The sequence below is a fragment of the Stegostoma tigrinum genome, chromosome 4, assembly GCF_030684315.1.
Source record: "Stegostoma tigrinum isolate sSteTig4 chromosome 4, sSteTig4.hap1, whole genome shotgun sequence".
In the NCBI taxonomy this organism is placed as follows: Eukaryota; Metazoa; Chordata; class Chondrichthyes; order Orectolobiformes; family Stegostomatidae; genus Stegostoma; species Stegostoma tigrinum.
In genome coordinates this window covers 78,645,080-78,668,140 of record NC_081357.1, presented here as the reverse complement: position 1 = coordinate 78,668,140, position 23,061 = coordinate 78,645,080, and the positions used below count along the sequence as shown (strand labels likewise).

General features: G+C 39.5%; 1 protein-coding gene across 1 annotated transcript in view; it reads right to left on the bottom strand.

Moving 5' to 3' along the window:
* Positions 1 to 2,325: 2,325 nt before the first annotated feature.
* mtmr9 (myotubularin related protein 9) overlaps positions 2,326 to 23,061 on the bottom strand; it is a 66,798-nt gene continuing 46,062 nt past the window's right edge. Inside the window, exons 7-10 of the mRNA XM_048530306.2 lie at positions 18,893 to 19,034; positions 16,912 to 17,132; positions 9,935 to 10,086; positions 2,326 to 5,204 (exon numbers count right to left, since the gene is read on the bottom strand). Coding sequence (XP_048386263.1) covers positions 5,059 to 5,204; positions 9,935 to 10,086; positions 16,912 to 17,132; positions 18,893 to 19,034 — 661 coding nt within the window. The 3' untranslated portion in view covers positions 2,326 to 5,058. The remainder of the gene's footprint in view (positions 5,205 to 9,934; positions 10,087 to 16,911; positions 17,133 to 18,892; positions 19,035 to 23,061) is intronic.

The window sequence follows — 23,061 nt, the reverse complement described above, 5'->3', positions numbered from 1 at the left end:
AGCTCTACACCAAGCTAGATTTTCTATTTGCCCCCCATTCATAGGTTGTGGACTGAGCTCGACAGGCCTACATTGCACAGCCCTATAATTAGCACAGATTTGCCTACTTGCATTTGTGCATTTCTTTGTGCCATTGTACATTTCTTTAAAAAATATCACTTCACACATTTACTAAATCAACTAAAATTGGTTCTTGTATGTTCTCGAAGTGAGCAATGCCTCACATAACAATTATTTTAGCTGGAAAACTACTTGTATAAACTCTAAAAGACCACATTACATTTCCTGCAAACATATATGCCAACAGTACAAACATTTCAATACTTGGCTTCCGTTAAAAAAAACATTTCTTCTAAATAAACTACTAAAAATATGACCACAATGTTAGGACAGTTCTAAAAATTCAAATGCGATAGGCCAACAGATCAGCAATACATAAAAAAGATTCAGTTACCTTGATTTTGAAGGCCAGATGACTAGGACTCAGGACACATGGCCCCAGGACTGCAACCTTGAACTAGATAGTGTGACTTGCCCTCATCTGTCCTTATCTTTGTGAAATGATTCATAAGGAATTCAGGAACATCACTGCACACCTAAAAGAAAAGAATGGTGACAAGACAAGATGCAACCTCCAAACAAGGATTCAGCTTTTCAAAATGAAGGGTCTAAACAAAGCAGATAGTAAAACTGGCCCCACTGGCACAACCAGAATGAGAAAACACCAACTTAAGGTGATTAACAAAACAGGAAAGTATCATGAGGAGAGAGGAGGAACTGCTGATTTGCAGTAGGAACTGCAAGTATCATGAGGATTTGTTGTAAAACCAAAGACAAAAAATGGTTAGGACCTCAAGTGTACTTCTTGAAGCTGTAGTACAGACAAATGGAATCAAAGCCCTTAGACGGCAATTAGAGAAGTCCTTAGAAACAAAAACATGGAAGAGTATTAGAATCTATAAAGTGTGTTATCAAAGACCATTTAAATCTACATAATATGATCATTCAGTTAGCTTGGCTTCATGAAGAGGAAACCATGCCCAACAAATTTACTGGAATTCTGAGGAGGTAACTGGTAGGAAAAACAAAGGGGAAGCAGTAGATGTAATGGTGTGTTGGTTTTCAGAAGGCATTTGATATCATACCATACATTAGGCTATATGATAGGAACTAACAGTGTTACAGGTTGTGTATCACCACAAATAGAGGATTGGCTACCTAATGGAAGATAGAATTGGGATAAGTCGGACATTTTCAGGATGGCAATCTCCAGCTACTGGAATGTCACAGGAATTGCAATTATTTATAATATGTATCAATGATTTGATGAGAAAAATGAATCCACTATAAGTCTGCAGACGGCAAGTAGAAGGCAAGTAGTGAAGATAATTTGGAGCACTTTCAGAGGGATATAGACAATTCAAATGAATATACTGTGAGAAAATTTGAGAACATGCACTTTGGCAAGAATAGAAGAGCTGTTTTTTTTCTTAAAGGTCGAAAACTTCAGATAGTTACAGCACACAAGTCCTTAAGTATAAGTCACAAAAAGGTTGCGTTCAATTTCAGTCAGTAATTGAGAAGGCGAACATTAGCCTTTATTACAGAGGAAAATGAAGTATGAAAATTGGGAGATGTTATTAAAAATACACTAGTTAGACCATAAGGGGAACACTATGTATAGGTTGGGGCCCCTTATCAAGAGGAAGATTTGCCAACTTTGCAGGCAGCCCAAAGAAGATTCACAAGGCTTATCCTGGGAATGGAGGGACTGTCTAAGAGAGATTTTAAGTAGGTTGGACTTGTACTCATTGGAGTTTGGATGAACAAGAGGCCATCTGAGTGAAACATGCAAAAGTTTCTTAGGAGAATTTGACAGGCGAGATGCAGAAAGGTTGTTTCTCCTTGTTGGAGAGTTTAATCTCAGAATGAGAGATGACCTGTTTGAAACTGATAAGGAGAAATATCTTCTTTGTAGATAGTGAATCTGTTGAATTATTTACCGTGGAGGAATGTCGAGACTGCGTTCTTAGGTAAACTCAAGGATAAGACAGACAGGCTTTTAACTGGGAATCAAGGGTTATAGGGAAAAGAACTTGAGTGTTGTCTGATCAGCCATGATCTCTCAGAATGGCAGAACAGGCATGATGGTGTGAATGGTCCAGTTCTGCTCCTACATCTTAAGGTTTTAGGATGGTGAGTGGTCGAGCTTAGCTGCTTTTGCAAGAGCTGGCATCAGTTAAGTGGGTGCAATGCTTTTCTTCTAAGCCGTGACTATTTTATGACTCTATAATCTTTAAAAGTAATCACATTAAAAATACATAATTCCAGAGTATAATTTTAAATTTTATTATTTCAAAAAGAGTCATCTAGAACAATGCATGGTGCCTTTGCAGAATACAAGTGCTAATGAATGCAGCAGATAGGCTCCATGTAGTCTCAAGTTTGGTATATTTAGAAATACAAAATTCAAGCCAATGTATGCAATGAACTACTTAAACGGCACATAGTGAATATAGCAGCTCACAGCACTTCTCATGATTCCTGAACTTCACTGTCTAAGGATTACAATTTTGATATTAATTAAGAAAACATGCACTTGAGTATCTAGGAAAGTTTTAACCAGTTTTTAAATATACACAAAGAAACATTTGGTTCACATAACTGAGTAGATTGAAGGCAATATCATTTAGCACAATGGAATGACAGTGTATGTTTTGCAACACAGAATGATTTACCACGATTACCAAGCTTAGAATAAGTTTATACAAAGCATTATGACAGTGCAACATGTCTAGTATAACTTTTCCCAGTCCTTGGAAAAATTTGTTAAACAAAAGTAATTCCATGCTTCCAACTATTTCCCATCAACACCAAGTCAAACTCACTAACACCACAGAACAAAGGTAAAAAAGGACAACTTGGTAGAACACCAATAAATTTTTTTGAAACAAGCCAGAAATCTAGCATTCATGCTACTTGCTTCAAAAAAAATGCCCTCAGCATAGGCAAACTGTACCTTAGATTTGATGAAACTTAGTTGAAGAACGTGATCCTACTTTGTTAAAAGAATTAATTTGGTGTCACCAAATTCTGCCAGCAACAATCACAACCATCTCTGGGTAAATATGTATGCCCAAAAATCTGATAGAATGGCTGTCTTAAGGAGGATAAAATATTTTCTCATCAGAGACGTGAAGTGGGATTTGGGGCAAGAACAAGTGTAAAAGGCACTCACTTGAGTGAAGTAGATATGACATCTATCTTGTAAGCACAATAGAGACATTCAATTACTTGACTGACGCAGAAGGCCTCAAGAATGAAGGTTGTGTGCTATCCGACATAAACTTTAAAGCCATCCAGGTCAACTTTAATTTCATTAACATTGTTCATCTATCACATTTGAAAATAAAGAATTAAATGTAGTGTGATATAAAGATTTTTTTAAAAGTTGGCATGATCAGACAAAGATCTAGTAGTGCAATAGCTATACAAGCACATGCATAACTAAAGACCAATAGTGACTGACATCAATTTGTTGTGCACACTGCTCTGCAGCATCAGTGACACTACTTCGAGCTCACTTCAAACATTAACTTATATCACAAACAATGCCCTCAAACGCAGGAGGAGCAAGCAAGTTCAAGTTTCAACAGGAGCATTTCCTGATGAAAGGATATAAAGTGCTACTCCAAATGACGAATGGAAACTTTTCATTTTGCTACCAGCCAAAATTTGGCAACACTTCAAATTCAAATTTTAAACTGAAACTTCTAAATCAGAAACATTTAATATGAAATAAATCTCCAGCTCAGCTAAATTTTGAAAATATACTTTGCTTGATATGGTTGCAATTCATTCAAAGATATTTACAGAAATGTAGAAATGGGTTTCATTCAGCTGTTACTACAGGACATTACAAAGGTTGATAAAGGTAAAGTATATTCTTCTTCACGGGCAGACAATGATATTTGAAGTCCAAAAACTCAGATTAGATCTATGTATTTAGAGGCCTTGTTCATTTGATGAACTATGTATATTCTAATGAGGCATAGTTTCTGTATCTTTTTTAAACTGCTACTTACTGTGTGCTAGCAAAATGTAACATTATCTACTTTCCAGATTAAGGACTATTTTTGACTGTTGACTGTCTTCACATGTGAAAATAATCCAACCATTTAATTTAGTTTTATTACAAATGCACTTGAAACGAATTACAAATCATTTACAATTCATACATGCAGCACTGAAAGATCTCACCTGCAAAATACATCTCAACAAAATAAGAATTTATTTCATCCAGCACCGTTAAGCGCTTTCTTATTTCAGTTAATGGACTGTTAAACTGTATTTTAAGGCTTTAAGTTTTGACATTTGGCATTGGTAGACATATACAACTATCTGGCTGTGCTTGCAGTGGCCTTTGTAACAGGTGGGGATGGATTATTTCCACGTGAAGAAATTTCAACTGCTACTAGTTAAATCATAATTTCTCAGGAACATTGCTTTTGTCACAATGCAGAAACATCAACCAGTTCAATACCTGATGAAAAAGTCTAAAATCAATAATTTTCTTACTCAAAGATTCAGGCCTTACAGTACTCATAATCGCCTTAAATTGCACAATTTTCTATTTTGATGTCATCGTTAATCCAGTTAAAGCTACATGTTGATGCATGCTTAAAAAGCCAAACACAATAGCCTAATGTGAAATTTAGAAGTAAGATAATTTAAAGAAATGTTTGTATAATTTGTGCAATACTTAGTTCATGAAAAAAATGCAAAAAAAATTTAATCCACAGGATGGTCAGCTCCAAGGTTTGCACAAATGATTTTACTTTAAAACCATACCTGTAAACATTCTTCTACAAAGAAACAATCAAGACATCTACATTATCAATGTTACCAATAGTGAGAATTCCTTGAAAGGTTCTCACTGTAGAGAGCTCAACATGCCAGTATACTCAGGGATTGAGATGTGCACATCATATACAAATTATTACTTTTAAATGTAGTAAATGTAATGATTCATAAATTGCTGTCAAAGGTTTTCAAGTTTTAGTTTTCTGTTTGCAGTTCAGCTAGCTGTCGTCGAAGTGCGTTTACTTTTGCCTGTAGATCCTTATTATATTCAATGATATGAGTTATTTCATCCCAAGCCTCATTTAAGTACTTTAAGGAACGGTTCCATCGGAGAAACACACCTTTTAAATGAAAAGAAAATTAATCGTTTTCAAGATATATAAAGCAATCTTTCAAAATTTAGGTTAAAATATTACGGTGTTTTCAATAGGAACCTATATTTATTGAAATACAACACAAATACAAAATACAATAAAATGTAAAAGGAATAACTCCTGGTCAAATCAATAAGTTATGTAGCTTTTCTAAGAGACATGACTTGAGAATGTGCATTAATAGCACATTTGGACTGCACTGTGTCCTAATGAAGTGGGTTAAGTACCTGGGTCAATTAAGATTGAAAACAAAGATACTCAAATATAATTAATTGCAGCGGTAATAATATCAAGACTGAACAATACTAGAGATTTCAATGTGGTTCAGTGTTAAGCTATAGACTAAGTTTTGTACTGATTACACAATTGAGAAAAACCATTTGCAACACTGGGGAAAATGATAACAAAAAGAGGACTCATCAGGCACGATGTACCACACACAGTGCCTTCAGCCAACTCTTACAAATTATTTCCAATGTACCATAGGGTCAGTCGCAGTTACATTCTGTAACTCACTCCCATTTTTCATTTTATAATTTAAGGAGCATTTAGTGGTCTGGATCAAACAACTAAACAATTTCATAAGTTACTTTGAGCACCTTGGAGCTGTATGAATGTACTTAAGCAGTAAACTAAAATGTTCTTTAAAGTATACTTAATACATGAATTAACTTGCACCAAATTAATTTCATTAAAAAAGATGCACACATGTTGAGAGAAAAGCATAATACTTCAAAATAATATTGTAAAATAAAAGAAAATGCTGGATGAAGGTATGCCAAAAATCAGATCTTTGCATTTTACAGTATAAACTTTCTAATTTGATCTAGGAAATTACATGTGTATTTATTTATACAGTATCTTTACTATTCCCACTGTATCAAAACAAATCATCCCCATAACAATCTGGTCTAGAATTTTAATTGGAGAATAAAGCAGGCCTTCTAAAGGCACAATTACATGATCATGACTTTATTCAAATAAATTCTTGCCCAGTGCAGAGGTCTAATTATTCATATGGACATCAAACAAATTCAGAAGCTTTGCTTCCAGAGATTCTCATGGAGATAGAAATTTCTTCAAATTTGTTTTGAAATTAGTTCAAGAAATGTAATTTGATTGGCTAGGCCAACATTTATTGCCTATCCTTAATTGCCCAAGAGAAGGTGGGAGTGAACTGCCTTCTTGGATTACAGCAGTCCATGTGGTGCAGGTGCATCCATGTTCATGTTTGGAAGTGAGTGCCAGGATTTCATCCCAGTGATCATGAAGAAACTGCAAAACAGTTCAAATCAGGATGGTGCATAATTTGGAGGGAAAATTGCAGTCAAGGTATTCTCATGTACTTGCTGACTTTGTCCTTTAAGTTGCTGAAGGTCCAAGGTTTAGACAGTGTTGAAGAATCCTTGGTGAGTTGTTGCAGTGCATCATGTAGTTGGTACAGGCTGTTGCTATCATGTCAGTGGTGAATGCAGTGAATGATGAAGTTAGTAGATGGACTGCTGATAAAACAAGTTTTTTCATTCTGGATGATGTTACGTTTGAGTGCTGTTGAAACCATACTCATCAAGGCAAGTACAGAATATTCCATCCTCCTCCCAAACTGCACCTTGCAGATGGCGGACAGGCTTTAGAGAGTCAAGTGGTGAGTTACTCACCACAGAATTCCCAGCATCTAACTTGCTCTGACCCCAGGATGCTGAATGGGTATAAGGGCGGTTCATGTTTGAAAGACACAAAATGACCAAAGGTTAAACAAAATATTGAGGCCACATTTGACTTAGTATGTAGTCAATGGGAATCAGGGTGCAAATTCTCCACTGGTTGGAATCACACCTGACACATTGGAAGGTGATTGTGGTTCTTGGAGGTCAGTCATCTCAGCTCCAGGACATTACTGCAAGAGCTCAGCAGAGTGGTGTCCTAGGCCCCACCCTTTTCACATGCTACAATATGAAAGTCAGAAGTGGGGATGTTTGTGGATGACTGCACAATCTTCAGCGCTCCTTAGATACTAAAGCAGTCCATAATCAAATGCAACAAGACCTGGACAATATCCAGGCTTAGCTTGACAAGTAGCAAGTGACATTTGCAACATATAAATGCCAGGCAATGGCCATCTCCAATAAAAGACAATCTAACCACCAGACCTTGACATTCAATAGCATTACTACATCTGAATTCTCCCATGAGCGACACACTGGAGATAAACATTGACCAAAAACTCAATTGCACTTGCCACATGAATAATAGCTTTATGAGGTCAGAAGACAGGAATACTGCAGCAAATAATTCACCTCCCAACTCCCTAAGTACTGTCCACCATCTACAAAGCACAAGGCAGGAATGAGATGAAATAATCCCCATCTGCCAACTCCAACAACACTCAAGAAATTTGACTCCATCTAGAACAAAGCAGCCTGCTTTGATTGGTACCAAATCCAGAAATACCTGTTTTCTCCACCACTGACCTCAACAGCAGCAGTGTATGCCACATGCACTGCAGAAATCTGCCAAAGATCCTTAACACTTTCCCACAACTCCTTCCAACTAGAAGGACAAGGGCAGCAGATGCATTGGAACACTACCATCTTCAAGTTCTCCTCCAAGCCACTGACCATCTTGACTTGGAAATATATTGCCATTTCTTCACTGTTGCAAGGTCAAAATCCTGGAATTCCTCCTCAATGGCAACAGCTGTTCTGCCTACGGGCCATGGACTGCAGCACACCACCACTTTCTCAAGGCCAAATAGGGTCGTGTAGTAAAAATGATGGCTGGCCGGCAACACTCTCACGCCACCACTGAATTTAAAAAAAGGGCATTATACTACTTTAGGGCCACACTCCCAAATGCCTCATTATGCTTTATTTTTAAGATCGAAGAACTGCATCATAACAACTCATTGTCACTATTTCTTTATAAAATGCTTCAAGCCATCAGTGTACTTCTCAAAAGAATGCTCTCAGAAAAAAAAACTTTTGTTTTGGACATGGAATGTTGTAGCTGTACAAAGTTCCACAGCAAAAAATTTAAAAACAATGGAATCGGCTCAATCATGGGAGTTGAATACTAACAAATATTAGATTAGATTAGATTCCCTACAGTGTGGAAACAGGCCCTTCGGCCCAACAAGTCCACACCGCTCCTTGGAGCATCCCACCCGGACCCATCCCCCTATAACCCACACACCCCTGAACACTACAGGCAATGTAGCATGGCTGAACCACCTAGCCTGCACATCTTTGGACTGTGGGAGGAAACCGGAGCACCTGGAGGAAACCCAAGCAGACACGGGGAGAATGTGCAAACTCTGCACAGACAGTTACCAGAGGCTGGAATCGAAACCGGGTTCCTGGCACTGTGAGGCTGCAGTGCTAACCACTGAGCCACCGTACCACCCTTAAACATGAACAAAGCCACATCTGCTACATCCACCTTGTAGTGTAATTCTGCCACCAATGTTGAGTGTTTAGCAAGATTAAATCAGACAATTTCCCCCCAAAAATGTTGTGCCATCCAAGTAAGAGGTGCAAATGCAAGTAATTGCAATAGATACGAAGATTTGGAAGGAATCAAGTGCCTAAAGCCCTGTGTTATTGACCTAATTATACTTCACTTATGATTTCATCAATACATAATGATTCCTATTTAGTATGCTGCTCCAGTGTTACTTTGGAGCCATTATTTCACTAGTGAGCACGTAGTATCATTTGTACAGTGCTGGTTGCTTGATCTGGTTTGCATATGGAAACTATAGCAAGACAATTTGTTTGTTCTGCAAAAGACATGCAAAAAAAAACATGTTATTGCTGAATCCTGCGAAACTAGAATGAATTTTAAAATGGCCTTCAAAAGTTGGAAGGTTAGGAAAAGTAGACAAAGTCAAAAATTAAATAATTGTGGAGTGAGCAAATCAGAGGAAGTGAATTAGATGAAATTAATAGACAGAAATAAAAGTATAAAAGCTAACGATATGTTTTACTGCAAGTAGTTACTGATAGTTTTTAGCCCTAAAAAGAAATCAAAGAGTATGGCGGGGGGCGGATGGAAGGAGAAGAAAAGCAGTAACAGATTTGTTAACCACAATCATATCGAACATTGTCCTAACTGTAGTATTTTATTTAATGTGTAATTCTTCATCATTTTGCTGAAGGTGCCTCTCACGTGAAACTCTTATCACAACGGTTAATGTTTACATCACGCCAATAAATCCAAGATTTAGATCAACAGTTGTGAACTTAAATGCAACTCTACTAAAGAACCATAAGACATTTCCATAAGAAAGTCATTAAAAATAAAATATTGATACAACCTGTGAAATAAATAGTGCTTATTGGCAAGCATTATCACGGAATACATTCATGGAAGTGATGCTCTTTCAAAAGAAATAAAGATTAACATTAACTATTAAATATTAATTTCTAGTTGAAAAGGAATACAATCCTTTCCTCGACATAACAAGGTGTAGAGCTGGATGAACACAACAGGCCAAGTAGCATCAGCGGAGCAAGAAAGCCGGGCCTAGACCCTTTTTCAGAGAAAAAAAATTTCTGAAGGGTCTAGACCCGAAACATCAGCTTTCCTGCTCCTCTGACGCTGCTTGGCCTGCTGTGTTCATCCAGCCCTACACCCTGTTATCTCAGATTCTCCAGCACCTGCAATTCCTACTATCTCTGAAACAATCCTTTCCTCACCTTCCCACAGCTGCAAACTTTGTGGTGCCACTGAAGGCCAAATAACTAGGCTGTTAGCTTCATAGAGGGGGTTGAAGTACTTCTCCAGTTCTTTTGGTCTATTCATCCAGGACCAGAGAGACACAGTTTTCTGTTGAAGCTTTAGTTTTCGTCTGGAATACAAAGAAAAATAGCTTGGCTGCTATTGTTCACAAAAAAAGTCAATTACCATGAAAAAAACGTACCAATGATTCATTATATTCGGAAGACAAGTTAAAATTAAGTTTGTGTGTTCAAACCTAAGCATTTTAAAAGGTCTTGGGCACTCCTGCTCACAAGCCTTAACTTTGGTACAACAGTTTCTTATATTAGATATCCAAAACTGTTCACACTCAAACTTGATGATCACCATTATTCTGTTTGCTGATTATATGATGAGAATTTCAATCATGTTTTATATTTTTTGTAGATTGTTTTATATTTTTCGCTCAATGCATTCGGCACTGACTTGAGATCTGAGCCTCCTCAGCATAGTCAAAAATTCCTACATATCCTGAAGACGTGAATTTCTACAAGAAGCAGAAGTAATAAGTCCCAACATTTTGAATAGACAATGGTGAAGAAACGACAATCTATTTTAAACTCAGAATGATGTGCTACTTGAAAAGAGAACCTGGTGGTGTTCTCAAATAGCTGCTGCCTCTGTTTTTCCAAATTGAAGAACACAGCACTTCAAAAGGCCTTTTGAAGGAGCTTTGGAAAGCTGCTCCAGCAAGGAACAAGGTGCAGTCACTACTCATGCGTGGACAGCATGAATGTTTAAAGCAGTGGGTGGTATTTCAATCACGAACAAACTCTTTTTTTTCCTGCATGTTTAACTTTGAGTGTCGGTAGTGTTGTAGTTGTCACTACAGAATAACCAAACGGATCTATTGTTGTAACTTTAGTTTTTTTAGAAGTTGCTCCAATCAGCGAATGCTCCAGTTGCTTTAGTCAATGTAAATCTCCACACGGTAAAAGGTGAGGGATTCAGTTATTGAAGATGGAAATACTGTGAAGTCATATTGCATGAATATTACTTGTCATTTATCAGCCTAAGCCTGAAGTTGTCAAAATCTGCATTTAGCTTTGGCTGCATGCAGTCAAGAATTACTGTTATCTAATGGGTTGTGAATAGAAGGGAATTAATTGCAAGCCTTGTGATGAAGGGAAACTAATTGACAAAGCAGCTGAATATGATTTGGAAACAACCATCATTTGCACTTAGTACAACTTCAGCCAATGAAAGTGATTCATCCCAACTCTATGAGGTCTTCTTATCACTTAGTCAAATCCTGTCTATGCCATGCAGAGTCAACCTTTTAATCCTTCTCTGTCATTCTTTATCAACTGTCCTATTATATGATCTGTCATCAAACTTTGTGCAACTGTTTTTTCTTAATTTTGATGGTATGCTTAATTTTAGTTAGCTGTGGATTAATTATTTTTCAGAGGAAAGATATATTGATTCATTCTTTTCTGAAATATCTCGGTAAGATACTAGTGAACAGTTGTTCACCGAGTATCCCAGTTCCTTCTTGAAAACATTAAATATTTTGGTTTCAACTGTTTTCTATGATGAAGAATTCCACAGCGTCACCAGTCTGGACAAAGAAATTTTGCCTCACCTCAGTCCTAATGGCTTACTTTGTACTCTCAGACCGTAACCCTTGATTCTGGACTCTCTAGTTATTGCAACATCCTTCCTACATTGACCCTGTTAAGAACCTAGAAAATTCTAAAAGGACTTCTATGAAATTGCTCTGATTCTTGTGAATATCAGTGAATATAATCCCAACAGAGACAACATCTCCTCATGCGATTCTCTTCAAACATCAGTCTTGCTGCACCAGGAATCAGCCTGGCAAACCTTTGCTGTACTCACTCCAAAGCCAGAACGTACTTTCTCAGTTAAAGAATAAGTATATAAATGATAAGAATCAGTTAAATATACCTCACCCTACAATACAGCTGATCTTATGGGGCCTGTCGATCACACCTCCTGGTGACTTCTTTCCCCTACTTTACTCTTTTTCACTCACGCTTCTACATCCTGATCTCCTGGACAAAGGCCATCTCTAACTACTGCACCAATATTATCCTTAATTAGCTGCATTACCCTTCGATCTTTACCCAACCTCCTATTCCTCTTGCATGTCATAATAAAGGGCGACACGGTGGCTCAGTGGTTGGAACTGTAGTCTCACAGCGCCAGGGACCCAGGTTCGATTCCTGCCTCGGGCGACTGTCTGTGTGGAGTTTGCACGTTCTCGCTCTGTCTGCATGGGTTTCCTTCAGGTGCTCCGGTTTCCTCCCACAGTCCAAAGATGTGCAGGTTAGGTGGATTGGCCATGCTAAGTTGCCCATAGTGTTCAGGAGTGTGTGGGTTATAGGGGGATGGATGTGGGTGGGATGCTTCAAGGGGCGGCGTGGACTTGTTGGTCCGAACGGTCTGTTTCCACACTGTAGGGAATCTAATCTAATGTAAAGTACCTAATCATTGTCATTAAGCAGCCACATTTCCATAAAGGTTCTCAGATCATATTATTACCTTCAATGTAATTTTCTTCTATGATAGAGTATGGTGCTTTAAAAATCTGAAATTGTAAGGCAAGATATGATCTTGTAAATGATTCACTTATTCTGCAGACATGTTCAAATCTTAAGAAAAATGCACCCCCCAGTGGACAGTAATAAACCAATTTCTTTTTAATCAGGTGTGAAGCTAGATGAACACAGCAGCCCAAGCAGCATCTCAGGAGCACAAAAGCTGACGTTTTGGGCCTAGACCCTTCATCAGAGAAGGGTCTAGGCCCGAAATGTCAGTTTTGTGCTCCTGAGATGCTGCTGGGCCTGCTGTGTTCATCCAGCTTCACACTTTGTTATCTTGGATTCTCCAGCATCTGCAGTTCCCATTATCTCTTCTTTTTAATCAGTACTCTTTAGTTGTACTCAAATCCAAAATAAGACATATCCGTATAGAAGAATTCACTAAATTCTTCTTTTTTAAAACTAAATAACTGTTTTTAGTGCAGATTCTCTTTGGATCTTGTATGTGGAGGTTTCCCAAACTTAGCAATATATCCTTTTACACAACTAAAGAAATGGTTACTAAATATCCACTCATTAAACTTGCAATAACTGAATTTTAGCACTTCCAAAGTGATATCAGTAGTTCAGTACTACTGATTCCAACGTAATAAGCTTCAATCATCTCAGTAAAAGGTAAGCACACTTGGGAGCATCATACATACAACATGCAGATAGGAATATATCAATTTTCTCTCAAGCTACACAACATCCTGCCTTGATCTTTCACTCTTGCTGGAAAAATACCCTGAAAGCCTCTACTTAACACCATGGAAGTACTTTCCCCACACAGAGTGCAGCAGTTCAAGGAGCTGGCTTGTCAAGGACAATTAACTAGACTCTTATCCTGCGAAATAAAAAAATGCAGGCAGATCTGGCATAATCCAGAGCTAACCACCAATGTCATTTATAACACATGCAGCAGAGAATTATAATAAAAAAAAACTCAACTTGGATAACTTAAGAAATTCATGAACATCACTTGTGATGAAGTGTGTATCTTTATTTAAAGCCAGTGGCAAATCAGTTTTGGTCTATTTTTGAGAAAGGGTTTCATAATTAACTAGGTTGTGTTGTGGGGAACAATGATTTTAAGCCAGTATGTGTCAGCCCGCACCGCCTGCTTCTATCTCCTTCCCAAAATCCACAAACCTGCCTGCCCTGGTTGACCCATTGTCTCTGCCTGCTGCTACCCCACCGAACTCATCTCCACCTATCTGGACTCCATTTTCTCCCCCTTGGTCCAGGAACTACCGACGTACATCTGTGACACCACCCACGCCCTCCACGTCCTCCAGAACTTACAATTCCGCAGTCCCCAACACCTCATTTTCACTGTGGACGTCCAGTCCCTGGACACCTGCGTTCCCCATGCAGATGGCCGAAAGGTCCTCCGCTTCTTCCTGTCCCACAGGCCCAACCAGTCCCCTTCCACCAATATCCTCATCCACCTAGCCTCGTCCTCACCCTCAACAACTTCTCTTCTGATTCCTCCCACTTCCTACAGACAAAGGGGTGGCCATGAGTACCCGCATGGGGCCAAGCTATGCCTGCCTCTTTCTAAGTTATGTGGATCAATCCCTCGTCCATACCTAGTGGCCCTAAATGCCACCTCCTCCTCCATTACATTGATGACTGTATCAGCGCCACCTCATGCTCCCAAGAGGAGCTTGAACAGTTCATCCACTTCACCAACACCTTCCACCCCAACCTCAAGTTCACCTGGACCATCTCCAACACATCCCTCACCTTCCTGGACCTCTGTCTCCATCTCAGGCAACCAGCTAGAAACCGATATCCATTTCAAGCCCACCGACTCCCATTGCTACGAAGAATACACATCCTCCCACCCACCCTCCAGCAAAAATTCCATCCCCTATTCCCAATTCCTTCGCCTCCGCCGCATCTGCTCCCAGGATGAGGCATTCCACTCTTGTACATCTCAGATGTCCTCGTTTTTCAAGGACCACAACATCCCCCCCGCAGTGGTCAAGAACGCCCTTGATTGTGTCTCCCATATTTCATCCCTCACGCCCCATCCCCGCAATAACCACCAAAAGAGAATCCCCTTAGTCCTCACATACCATCTCACCAACCTCTGGAACCAACGCATCATCCTCCAACACTTCCGTCATCTACAATCCGGCCCCACCACGAAAGACATTTTTCCATCCCCACCCTTGTCTGCTTTCCAGAGGGACCACTCTCTCTGTGACTCCCTTGTCTGCTCCACACTGCCCTCAAACCTCACCACACCTGGAACTTTCCTCTCTAACCACAGGAAGTGCTACACTTGCCCCCATACCTCCTCCCTCACCCACATCCCAGGCCCCAAGAAGACTTTCCACATCAAGCAGACGTTCACCTGCACATCTGCCAATGTGGTATACTGCATCCAGTGTTCCCGTTGTGGCCTCTTCTACACTGGGGAAACCAAGCGGAGGCTTGGCGACCGCTTTGCAGAACACCGACACTCGGTTTGCAATAAACAACTGCACCTCCCAGTCGCGAACCATTTAAATTCCCCGTCCCATTCCTTAGATGACATGTCCATCCTGGGCCTCCTGCAGTGCCACAATGATGCCACTCGAAGGTTGCAGGAACAGCAACTCATACTCTGCTTGGGGACCCTGCAACCCAATGGTATCAATGTGGGTTTCACAAGCTTCAAGATCTCCCCCTCCCCCTACTGCATCCCAAAACCAGCCCAGCTCATCCCTGCCTCCCTAACCTGTTCTTCCTCTCACTTATCCATTCCTCCATTCCCTACCTCCTAACCTCATCCCACCTCCTTGACCTGTCTGTCCTCCTCGGACTGACCTATCCCCTCCCCACCTACACTCACCTCTACTGGCTCCATCCCCGCCACTTTAATTTGTTTGTCTCCTCTCCACCTATCTTCTCCTCTATCCATCTTCGATCCGCCTCCCCCTCTCTCCCTATTTATTTCAGAATCCTTCCCCCTGCCTCTTTTCTGAAGAAGGGTTTAGGCCCAAAACGTCAGCTTTTGTGGTCCTCTGATGCTGCTTGGCCTCTTGTGTTCATCCAGCTGCACACTTTGTGATCTCTGTCAGAGGCCAGATGACTGAAGGCCTCCTGGTGTGTTAGCACATGTTTAATTATATTGTAGGAGAGAAGAAAACTATGCCAAGAGAAAAGAAAGCCATCTGGTTAGCAGAAACTAGGATGAACAAGTCTGTTTAGTCATTTAGTTAAAAACTGCTGAATTCAGTTTGAAAGAAAGGGACTTCGGCGAAGTTCCATGCAAGAATAGTTTCTTTTAGAAAAACGAGCTTGCTCAGAGCACTTTAGGAAATAAGTTACCTTGCTGAGGGTTTCAGTCTCTGAAAACTTTCAACCAACAGTGTTTGGTTAGAAATCTGCATAGGCTGAGAATGTCTAGGATCTCATGAGGATTCATGGATATGAGTTACAAGGATCCAAGAAAAGACTTCACTTCAAGAAAAAAAAAGCAGTGAAATCAACAGTACAGATTATACAGGGAAGGAAAACTTATTTGTCTTTGAGTTACCTTACAGTTGTGGTGTTCCAGAGTAGACAGCACTTTACTGCTGTGTTCTGAAATTTTTCAAACTGTTGTATTCAGATAATAAGGATTTCTTTATTTTTAGTTCTAAAGTGACAAACTTGATTTACCATTAAAACTAATTGTGAAACCTTGTGTGTTTATGGTTCAATGAAAAGGCTACCACATTAAATTTTAAAAATACAACATATCACAGCCAGATTTCAATTTGGGATTTGACTTGTCCAGTAGTGACATCAGCTGGGATCACAATACTGCTTATAGTCTCAGACTTGGAGAAAAAAGACAAAAATCAATCCATGGCAGTCCTACTGACAGTGATTACAAGTACAATCACACCAGTGGGTGATAACTAGTGAACCTAAATACAACCAATAAGTTTCTGTAAGACTTGCAAGAAAAACAAAACCGGAAAAGATGAGCTCAAGTTAAATAAGCATATTAATAGTTTAATCATCAACACACAAAAATGATGAACTGTCCTGCTCTCAGTTGAAGATATTAGATTAGATTAGATTCCCTACAGTGTGGAATCAGGCGCTTCGGCACAACAAGTCAAGCCCTTGAAGCATCCCATCCACACCCATCCCCCTATAACCCACATACCCCTGAACACTACAGGCAATTTAGCATGGCCAATCCACCAAGCCTGCACATCTTTGGACTGTGGGAGGAAACTGGAGGCAACTCACGCAGATGTGACATTAAAAAAGAACTGGAGATGATGTAGAACTAAAAGTTATTGCCCTGGCTTCAATGTTGAATCCCCTAAACCACACAAGAGCAGCAACAAAACAAAAATCTATCTCCAATGATTACAAACCTTTCATTTTCATTGTTGCCCAAGAACGTTCCGAACTGGGAGGCATAAGCATGTTCAAACAACACTATTAGAAATTGTTCATTAAATTCAAAAGAGCATGGGAACTGGCGTTGAATCTGCCAACAGCAATCCAGGAACAGGAGAAATGTAGGAGCTTCATTCTTCTGCTTCAAATTAGAATAGGCTGACTGAGCACATCGTTGCTGGAATGGATGACCAGCCTGTAACAAATAAACCAATGCGAATAAAGTTTTCCCAAGAAAAGAGCATGCAGGTGACAAACAAAAGAAGTAAAATCAAAAATTGCAAGTAACCGCCATATGGAGAGCTGGCATCCAATTTAAAAACTGATTGAACTTATCATTAGCCTCAAAAACATGCAGAATTCTAGATTATCTTGAATAAATTATTAGCTACAATAGAAACTGCCTTATACAGAACTCTCCTAAATCATCTCAATTCAATATCTTGATGATACACAATTACTGAACAATGGCTCAACCCGAAGCAACTGCAACTATTTTACTTAAACTGTTGTGTCACAATGGGGAATGGCTGAACCCCTCTGATAATTAAACTAAGACACAAGCCCCCCCATTCTGTTATGACAGGAGTAGGGGCTCCCCTCTAATAATTACCCCCTAAACTCAGAGAAGCTCGTCTTTTCTCTCATAATCTATTAAACAAGTGATTAAAAGAAAATCCTTGATCTCCACTTTGCAAGTAACAAGAATCAATTTATTTATCCAACAATGAACAAATTAACAAAATTATTAACAAACCAACAATTCCCCTCTAGACGACTAACTCCTCCCTAACTGGTCTAAATTCCACCAGAATGCGGTTTAAATAAAAACAAGCCCTACTAATATAATCCCAATTAATAAGAAGCAATAAATTATAACTTAATTTCTCCAAGTTCACACACACTTTCTTTAGGAATATTCTATTGTCTCCACTCCCATCACAAATGCCTTTCTTCCATTAATTCTGCTGCGAGGAATGTTTTATCTTTATAATTTCTTCAATAAGGACTTTGAGTTAAAATACTGTGGTACCTTTGATTAATTAGACTGTCTTTGCCTGAGAGCTGCATGGTGCTAACTGTGGCATTTGGTTGTCTCACTCACATGGCAGTGGCTCTCGCTAATTTTCCAAATGCCCTTGTCTTGTATACCAGTAATGACAATCAGATTATATGATTGGTTTCAGGTTGTCAACACCAAATTTAAATTCAATTGGCTTTCTGTATCTCGGTGCTTTGTTTAAATTAATTGGCCAAACTCGTCACAACATCAAAACAAGACTGCTGTTTTGCATGCCACCTGTAAGGCTTTTTTGATACACTTGTTTCACTTTTTGAGGCTTTCAGTACTGGCAACGTCAGTTGCTGCTCCTAGACATAAATTTTTTTTTAAATTTCTAAGTATGTACAAAGCACAAATCTCTTAAAGGAACTACACATTTTAGCTTCCTGTCTTCTACTTTAGTTACTCTACTCAACTTCCTAACAGTTGTATCACTGAAAAACTGCTTCAAATTTTTTTTAAAATTTGGAGAGATCAATTTTGCGCAGTTATTGATGTGCAGACACATACTTTTCCTGCCCTTCTCTAATTCCAGCATCATGAAGTATAATTATGGCGATGGTTTTATTTCTGTCCTGATGTGAAAAACCGAAGGTAAATTTTTGGAAAGTGTTGCAAAAGTACATAACTCTGACAACTTGTCTATAACTAATGAAGTCTCCAAATTTAATACTTCCAAAAAAAAATCATGGAGTCAGACCACATCAATTTGATCCTAACAGCTTATACACAATGGCTGATTTTCAGCTTACTTTCAAATCCCCTGAACTATAACTCAATCAATAGAAATAATAACACAAATGAATTCAGTATTCTAGTCAACCCTTTTCACAATGAGATAATTTTGTTAGCCACATTGCCAAAAGAAAGTCTACCTAGTTTTCAGTACTAACCTGTAACCATTCACGTTCAATCAAGGCCTCAAAACCATTAATCGTTCTGGACTGTGAATCTAGAATAATATGGGCAAGAGAAGTGACTTGTAAAGTAGTGTCAATCCCTTCACCGCCATGAACCAGTACGGATGCACCTTCCCTAAAACAGGAAGGACAGTATGAACACCATGAATACATGCTTAGAAAAAGTATAATTTGCACTACAATTATAAAAGATATATACTTTGCTTTGTTCTTTCCAAAAAGCTATGAACATTGGCAGAAGTAGCAGGAATGGTGCATTTTTCAAATGCATGAATCTCTCCTGGAATGGAGCCATCAAGTCTGCAATATTATCAGAGCGATCTCATGATGCAGTTTTGTAGGTGGGACAAAACATTGGTTTTGAACAATACGATTTGCTACAGGACTGTCAATCCTTTTCTTTCTTTCTCTGAAGTCTCTCTTAAAATGGAGTGCTCAAAAACATTAAATGGCTTCATCACTAAATGGAAGGTTCTGAAAGGTGAAATCTAGATTTATACAACCGTCTCTGAAAAAAAATTTAACCGCTCATAATTGATTCAGGAAGAAACCCCGGTGCGAACAGCTAATACAGCAAGTGACCAGCTGCAGAATCATTTTTGACACAGGCTTTGAATACACATTTTTCTTTGTTAAATGTAACTGTTATGTAGCCAAAGTATGTTAAGGTAACACTCCATAGCATAGTATATCCCCTCAGGTTCTGCAGAAGAGGAAAGAGAGAGGTGGGCATGGATACTTTTGCACACATTAAACTTTTAAAGTGTAAGGTGAATTTTGCACACAGATTTAAACCCTTGTTGCCACACAGCAGATATCAACCTTTCTGTGTTTAGGTATCAATTTACAGTACCAAACAGATATATTATCTGTGAAAACAATGAGCAAAATACTGTTCAGCTTCAGACAATGTACATTTAGGAAATAGAATAGAGTCATACAGCACACAAACAGACCCTTTGGCTCAACTCATCCATGCTGATCAGGTTTCCTGAATGGAAATTAGATCCATTTTGGGTGCTTTTGGCCCATATCCCTCTAAACCTTTCCTATCTGTGTACATAGAACATAGAACATAACAGCACAGTACAGGCCCTTCGGCCCTCGATGTTGTGCCAACCTGTCATACTAATCTGAAGCCCATCTAACCTACACTATTCCATGTACGTCCATATGCTCATCCAATGACGACTTAAATGTACCTAAAGTTAGCGAATCGACAACCGTTGCAGGCAAAGCGTTCCATTCTCTTACTACTCTCTCAGTAAAGAAATGACCTCTGACATCTGTCCTATATCTTTCACCCCTCAATTTAAAGCTATGCCCCCTCGTGCTTGCCATCACCATCCTAGGGAAAAGGCTCTCCCTATCCACCCTATCTAACCCTCTGATTATTTTATATGTTTCAATTAAGTCACCTCTCAACCTTCTTCTCTCTAATGAAAACAGCCTCAAGGCCCTCAGCCTTTCCTCGTAAGACCTTCCCTCCGTACCAGGCAACATCCTAGTAAATCTCCTCTGCACCCTTTCCAAAGCTTCCACATCCTTCTTATAATGCGGTGACCAGAACTGTACGCAATACTCCAAGGGCGGCCGCAAAAGAGTTTTGTACAGCTGCAGCATAACCTCTTGGTTCCGGAACTCGATCCCTCTATTAATAAAAGCTAAAACACTGTATGCCTTCTTAACAGCCCTGTCAACCTGGGTGGCAACTTTCAAGGATCTGTGTACATGGACACAGAGATCTCTCTGCTCATCTACACTGCTAAGAATCCTACCATTAGCCCTGTACTTTGTCTTCCGGTTACTCCCACCAAAGTGCATCACCTCACACTTGTCTGCATTAAACTCCATTTGCCACCTCTCAGCCCAGCTCTGCAGCTTATCTACGTCTCTCTGCAACCTACAGCTTCCTTCGTCACTATCCACAACTCCACTGACCTTAGTGTCATCTGCAAATTTACTAACCCATCCTTCTATGCCCTCATCCAGGTCATTTATAAAAATGGCAAACAGCAGTGGACCCAACACCGACCCTTGCCGTACACCACTAGTAACTGGTCTCCAGGATGAACATTTCCCATCAACTACCACCTTCTGTCTTCTTTCAGCAAGCCAATTTCTGATCCAAACTGCTATATCTCCCACAATTCCATTCCTCCGCATTTTGTACAATAGCCTACTGTGGGGAACCTTATCGAAAGCTTTAATGAAATCTATATACACCATATCAACCGGTTTACTCTCATCTGCCTGTTTGGTCACCTTCTCAAAGAACTCAATAAGGTTTGTGAGGCACGACCTTCCCTTCACAAAACCGTGCTGACTATCCCTAATCAATTTATTCTTTTCTAGATGATTATAAATCCTATCCCTTATAACCTTTTCCAACACTGTACCAACTGAGGTACGGCTCACTGGTCTGTAATTACCAGGGTTGTCTCTACTCCCCTTCTCAAACACGGGAACCACATTTGCTATCCTCCTGAACAGGGGAACCACATTTGCTATCCTCCAGTGTACCTGTCCTTGTTGTAACTGTACCTGTCAGTACCACTTCCTCTTGCAGCTCGTTCCACGTAAGCATCACCCTCTGTGTGAAAAAGTTGCCAGAGGTTCCTCTTAAGTCTTTCGCACCTCACCTTCAACCTATGCCTGAGTTTTTGATTCCCTTATCTGGGGAAAAGAACTTTGCTATTCACCTTATCTATGCCCCTCATGATTTCATAACCTCTAGAAAGTCACCCCTCAACCTTCGATGCTCCAGAGAAAAACGCACCACCTATCCAGCATCTCCTTAGAACTTCCAGTGTCTGCAGCATCCTTGCAAATCTTCTTAGGACACTTTCCCATTATATAACATCCTTCCAAAGCAGGGCGCCCAGAATTATATGCAGTATTCCAAATATGGCCTCACCAAATATATCACATAATTTTCATCAGCATGGCCTTCTTTAGAAATTGAAGTATCTACACCGTTGGCTCTTTACCAGACGATAATTCCAAAACAATTCTCCAGATTGCATATTGGAGATATCTTCTGTGGTGCTGTGTGGCACTTCCATGTAAAATGGGATGGATTCAGTATAGTTCCAGCAACTCAAAACCTTCCATCCATGAAGTACTATGGGCAATTAGGAGATCTGCATTCAACTAAAATTTGTAATATAATGGTTTGACAAATATCTCATTCTATCTTTACCGTAAAGCCAGAGGATCAAAAACAAAGTTGCTGGAAAAGCTCAGCAGGTCTGGCAACATCTGTGAAGGAAAAAAAAGTTAACATTTCTGGTCCGGTGATCCTTCCTCAGAACGTCCTCATTCTGGACACAAAACATTAACTCTGTTTTCTCCTTCACAGATGCTGCCAAACCTGCTGTGCTTTTCCAGCAACTTTGTTTTTGTTCCCGATTTCCAACATCTGCAGTTCTTTCAGTTTTTATTTAGCCAGGGAATCAACCCTGCTTCAATGACAAATGTAGAGAAGCAGCATGGATACCTAAAAATAAGGTATTAGACAGATGAAGCTATGACATTGGACTGTTTACATGCTAAGTAATCCAAGAAATATGAAACCAAAGAAGTGATTCCACTCACAGAAGATCAAGTTTAGCACTTCTGTTACATTCAAACATGAATGGTAATTAGAAACAAAACAGCTATCAGGTGGTGCAGGCCCCATAAGTATCTCAATCCTCAATCATGGAGAAGCCCAGCATTTTAATTTAAGTGACACAGCTAAAGCATTTTCAACTAGCCTTGAAAATACCCCGTTATACAGGAAAAATTTAAGACAACTCAATTCACTCCACGTGATGTCAAGAAATATCTGAAAACATTAGACAATTACCAAAGCAGCAGAACCATCAACAGTTCAGCAACAGTAGGGATGATCTGTGCTCCAGATCAAGATAAGCCATTTGAGTATGGCCAAAACAATGGCATCCAACCGATGTGATAACTGCCCAGATTAAGTCCCTATCAAAACTACACAGGATAAATTCAATCTGGCCAGTTACTGCTCCATTAGCCTACTCTCAGTCATCAACTATATGAGGGGGACGTAGCATCAGTGTTACCAAATGGCATTTGCTCAGAGTCAACTTGCTCACTGATGCTCAGTTTAGGTTCTAAAAGGACCA